The sequence below is a fragment of the Phaethon aethereus genome (genome assembly GCF_964289735.1).
Source record: "Phaethon aethereus genome assembly, chromosome: 5".
Lineage (NCBI taxonomy): Eukaryota > Metazoa > Chordata > Aves > Phaethontiformes > Phaethontidae > Phaethon > Phaethon aethereus.
Genome location: NC_138579.1, coordinates 34229867 through 34235635, shown reverse-complemented (window position 1 = coordinate 34235635; position 5769 = coordinate 34229867). Strand labels below are relative to the sequence as shown.

At 44.8% G+C, this 5769-nt stretch overlaps 1 protein-coding gene across 1 annotated transcript; it reads left to right on the top strand.

Annotated features, from left to right (window-relative positions):
- Window positions 1-658: 658 nt before the first annotated feature.
- Window positions 659-2875, top strand: GJD2 (gap junction protein delta 2; the record flags this gene model as incomplete). The annotated part of the gene is made up of 2 exons (XM_081999831.1): window positions 659-1490; window positions 2032-2875. Exons 1-2 carry the CDS (start codon window positions 1420-1422, stop codon window positions 2873-2875), a joined length of 915 nt encoding a protein of 304 aa, XP_081855957.1. The 5' UTR covers window positions 659-1419.
- Between the last annotated feature and the right edge of the window lie 2894 nt (window positions 2876-5769).

Genomic DNA, 5769 nt, shown 5'->3' with positions numbered 1-5769 from the left:
CAGACTGACTAGGATTTTCCTTATGTTGCTTTTTAATAAGATTAGTTGAGCAAAAAGAACAGCAGGTATGAAGCTATACTTGATCTTTATGGAAATATACAGAATACATTTTACGCTTCTCCACCAGAGAACAGTAAATTCCAGTTGGTGACAATATTTTGTGTGGAATTGTTTGGTGGTGTCTCAGGTATAGTCCTAAGGGTATCTGTAAAATAAAAAATCTTTTAAACACAGTATAGTAGTTTATAGGAATAAAATACATGGACTTATTATAATGCAGGGATTTATTCAAGACACTTTATTCTTGTGCTGTTTAGAGATGCTTTGTGGAAAGGTTTGGTGTCTTTCCTAGTAGAAATCCAATCTCAGTCTCAGAATTCTCTGAAATGGCTATATATACTATATTTCATTTCCCCTTAGTGATACTTACATCTGTAATCAGGGGAGAATAACGATGCACTTTTAAGTCCAGTGTCTTCCAAGGGTGAGTGGTTCTAACAGGTAAGGTTATTGCTGTATGACACCGCTGTTTTGTGAGTGGCAGAAAATACAATCGAGCTCTGGGAGAGAAGCAAAACCTCGCAACCCCTGGGGGTCCCCCCGGCAGCCAGGCGTTCGTGGCTGGAGGGGCCACCGTGTCACAGTCACGCCCTAGAGCAGCTTTTCAGACCAGCAGCCGAGGGGCAGCGCCCGTTGCCTGCCGGGGTGCTCTCCCGGGGAGGGCCGGGTCGGGTCGGTCCCGCCGGCGGAGCGCCCGGGGGCCGCAGGGGTGGGGGGCAGCGGGTCCCCGTCCAGGGTGCTCCGGCAAGGAGGCATTCGGTTGCACAACGAGCCTCGTGCCGGCTGGGGCAGCTCTTCCTCCGCCCTCCCTCCTCTTCCTTCTCCTCCTCCAGTTATTTATTTCATTTGTTTTATTGCATTTATTTATTTATATTCACCGGAATAATAAAAATGAGAAAATCCGAGCGCTGCTTTTGGCTGCTCTCCACCGACCTGTCAGTGACGCAAGCAGAGACTACTTAAAGGCAGATTAGAGGCAGCAAGACATTAAAAGCCAACCTTCCTCCCTCCACGCCGCGAGTCAGCCGCGCCGCGCCACGCCACGAGCCGAGCGGGCCGGGCCGGTGGCGGCTGCCGCGGGGCCCCTAGCCGAGCCCAGCCCAGCCAAGCCCAGCCCAGCAGAGCCCAGCCCAGCCGAGCCGGGAGTCCTCGGCAGGGCTACCGCCTCCAGCCGCCTTCCCGCCACCGGACTGCGGGCGGTAGAGAGGGGTTGCGCTTCCGTTTGTTTTCCTCTCCCTGGAAAAAAACAAAACAAAACAAAACCAAAAACCCAAACAAAAAAAAGGAAGTGGGGGGAGGAAGGAAGAAGTGAAGAGATCCCCTCTGCTTGCCAAAGTCTTTGTCTCCGGATGAACAGCGATGGGGGAATGGACTATTCTAGAGAGGCTACTGGAAGCTGCCGTGCAGCAGCATTCTACTATGATAGGGAGGTAAGGGCTGCGGGGGAGATACGGGGGTACGGGGGGGGGGGCGGGATTCCCCTCTGCCCGAGCGGGCCGGCCGGCGGGTCGGCGGCACAGGCCGAGTCCCGGCCGTGCGGGGCTCTTGCGGTGTGTGCCGTGAGTGCGGGGTGTGTGTGTGTGTCAGGTCATCCAGGCGCGGAGACACCGCAAACGCCGCCGTCCTTGCCCTCGGGGAGCCACGGGACAGCGGAGCAACCCTGTGCCGCGCCCTCCCGTGCTTTCGGGGGCCTCTAACGGCCCGCGCGATTGCTTGTGCTCCAAGGGGAGGTTGGGGCAGGGGGGTGGGGAGCGCTGACCGCCGCCCGGAGAATTTTGGCGGATTCGCGCGGCCGCACTTGGGGGCGCCGAGGCAATGCCGCGCAGGCTGCGCGCCGCCTGCGCGGGAGCGGGGCCGCCGCCGGTGGCCGGTGCCGGGCCGGGGAGGCGGCGGCGCCCGGCCCCCCGGTCAGCACTGGACAGCTCCCGGCCGCGGGGCGGCGGCGCGCACTGACGGGCTTCTCTGTTCCAGGATCCTGCTGACCGTGGTGGTGATCTTCAGGATACTTATTGTGGCCATCGTGGGGGAGACGGTGTACGATGACGAGCAAACTATGTTTGTCTGTAACACGCTGCAGCCAGGCTGCAACCAGGCTTGTTACGACCAGGCTTTCCCTATTTCTCATATAAGGTACTGGGTGTTCCAGATCATCATGGTGTGCACTCCCAGCCTTTGCTTCATAACGTACTCCGTTCACCAGTCTGCTAAGCAGAGGGAACGGAGGTACTCCACTGTATTCCTCACCTTGGAGAGGGACCAGGATTCAATGAAGCGTGAGGATAGTAAGAAAATCAAGAACACGATTGTCAATGGGGTGCTGCAGAACACTGAGAACTCCACCAAAGAGGCAGAACCAGACTGCTTAGAAGTGAAGGAAATCCCCAATCCTGCTATCAGAACTACAAAGTCAAAGATGAGGAGGCAAGAAGGCATTTCTCGATTTTATATCATCCAAGTGGTCTTTCGAAATGCCCTAGAGATTGGATTCTTAGTGGGACAGTATTTTCTGTATGGATTCAATGTCCCTTCCATGTACGAATGTGACAGATACCCTTGCATTAAAGAAGTAGAGTGCTATGTCTCTAGACCCACTGAGAAGACTGTATTCTTGGTATTCATGTTTGCTGTCAGTGGGATTTGTGTGGTGCTCAATTTGGCAGAACTGAACCACTTGGGCTGGAGAAAGATCAAAATGGCAGTGAGAGGAGTACAGGCAAAAAGGAAATCCATATACGAAATCAGAAATAAGGACCTGCCAAGAATGAGCATGCCTAACTTTGGCAGGACTCAGTCAAGTGACTCAGCTTATGTGTGAGGCTGTGACAGAACTGAAACACTGTGCCAGGTGGAACAGACCCAGACACCATTAGAGAAAGGTACATTGCTTAGGCAAGTGTTTTATCAAACTACCAAGCAAGCCATTAAGGTATTGGATCTGCACTTACTGAACTAGATGCAAAATGCCATGCTATGTAAAAGACTGAAAAAACAGCTATAAAACCATGCTTGATCTAGCCTTACAGCACAGCTACTATTATTCCCACTTTTCTTTCTAATGATTGGGTGTTATCTGTTGGTGGAGAGGCTTTTTGGTCGTTGTTAGGATAAGTTTACAGTTTGGACTGTCTGACTAATTGTTGTAAACATGTAGAATGTTCATATTAAAAATCTGCAAGGATACTCTATATGGGGTGGGATGGGGTGGGGAAACTGTTGCCGTGTGCGGATGTGAGCATGTTTTAAAAGGAGGGTAATTGCACTGTAAGGAACCTGACCACAGCTCAATCAGGATATCTGCGTTCACCTATCTCACAGATGTCTTATATTATTTTGCTTGTCTGAATCACAGAGTTTATTCCTGGTGTGTATTACTAGCTATTTTCTATCATAGTTTGTGCATCAATTAATTATGTTAAACAATAAATGCTGAATATAATTTTGCCATTTTTTTTGTTTGCCTGTCCACACGCATACACACCAGAGACCTTAATCACCTTACATTGGTTATGATCTGCAAAATATATTGGTACATTTCAGTTCATCCCCTAATATGTGCATGAATAAGATGGAGTTGTTTCATGCCAGCCAAGCTATGTATTTACCTACAATTACCTATAATGATACACATACCAAAGGAACAGAATTCATTGCTTTTAACTGTGAATATATCACCTTCTCTCTGCTCTTATTTATATAAGTGCCATACTTGAAACATCTAACTCTGTACTTAGTCAAAAGGTTGTCTTGGGATACCAGCTGGAATAAAGTGATTTTATACTCTCCTTTGTTTATTTTATGCTATTTGTTTAGTTATTGCAATGGTGTAAAAAGCAGCTGTTGATAAATAAAGTACTTGCCTTTTTTTGTACGCCAGAGAGATTTGTTCTTCTTTATTATTGTATACAATTGTAGAAACATACAGGGTCAAAATAATTGACTTAATTATTCTTCAGGGTTTAAAGTGTCTTGTTGATATTCTAAACTCTAAGTGATGAAACCTGGAAATCAGGACTATTTGTTATGTCTGTTTTCCTCCTTAAGCAAGATTTTTCTGTCTGCAAAGCCTGATCCAAAGCCCACTGACACCAACAGCCTTCTTTCTGCTGACACTAAGGGCAACACAGTTGGCTGCCAAGGTCACTCTGGGAATAGCCAGAGTACATTTACCTATAAATGAAAGAATTGCAGCTTTTCATCAGGGAATCCAAATAGTAACCTCAGCTTTCTTGCCTTACAGCTGGTTCAAGAAATACACTGTTCATGCCCCATCAACTTACTGGTAAGCCACTGGGGCAGTCACAAACAAATCTCTGTTAACAGCAACCATTTTAATGTAAGGCACTAAGCTTTACTTAAGGACCTTTTCTTATTCCCACTGAATTCGACAGAAAATATTCCACTGGCAACAGTAGGAGTTGGATCAGGACTAAAAAACCATACAAGTGCATTTGTAACTAAATAGTATCTGCCTTTTAAAGAAAAGGGTAAAAATGGTGCTGGAAAATTTGGGAATACTTTAAAACATAAGAAGGTGACAGGGGCTCAAAGTCATAAATGGCCTTTTGATTGTATTTTATTTCAAGCCTGAAAATGGATTTTATTGTATTTTGGCTTGGAGATAATGCATATAAATCTTTTCCTTTTGGCTTACAGTAAATACTTTAAAATTTCATTCTTGTGGTTTGCCAGCATTGTCACTTAAAAATTTGTCAATTAATTCTTAGATAGTGTATTCATTATCACTTTTATCTGTGGTCTTTTTCCCGTCCACTGTGAAACATAAAAACACTTTGAGATGTGTCATGTTTTTAAAGATTTGATTATAGAAACCTGTAAAGATGGATTTTTCAGATGATTCTTTGCGGAATGAATGCACACTGATATTGCTAGTTGACTGCATGCTCACTGGAAAACTGCATGTTATTTTTAGAAGGACAACGTGGCAGTTAAAATCTCCATCTGCAATGTAACAAGCTTTTGAAGATTATTATTTGACACATAAATCTAAGTCTGATTTTAATTTTGCAGAGTCCTGGTATGATTTTCAAAATCTCCTTTTGAGTAGATATTGAAGGGGAAAATGTTGTTTGACAGTCATAAGCATTGTTTTAATGTTGAAGAAATGGGAGATTGTGTACAAAGGTCTTGATTAAATTTCAATTAAAGTTGAAGGAAAAATCTCATACTGAATTCACTGGGCTTTGGTTCAGCATAATGTCTTGTTAGGCAGAAACCCTAATGCAAGTTATTTCCAGTGTCTGCATAGCAGTGTTTAATCAAACTCTAGTGAAGGTGCATATCTTGATAGCTGTAAGGTTTTAATACTTTAGAATTCTTTAGATAAGTCCAAGAAAGGATCTGTTTACAATAGTCAATGCCAGTGACTTGGTTCATTCAATTATTTTATGCACTTGCACATTTTGTACTCCAGTAAGTTGGGATTTTTCAGAATTTTCCTGACAGCAATATATAAGGAAATGCAAATATTAATTTATGCAACAGGATCAGTTGTAAAGTAGACAAAGACTCATTCTTTGATTAACAGAAATGCCATCTTCCATATTTTCGCCAAATAGAATATGGCTTTTCATATTTAAGAAGAGAAGTGAAATGGTGTCAAGAGATCAGTTTGTTCTAATCTTTCTTTTCAATTGTTATTTTTCATTTGTTACCAACTACTTATTTGTCATGAACAAGACAAATATTGCA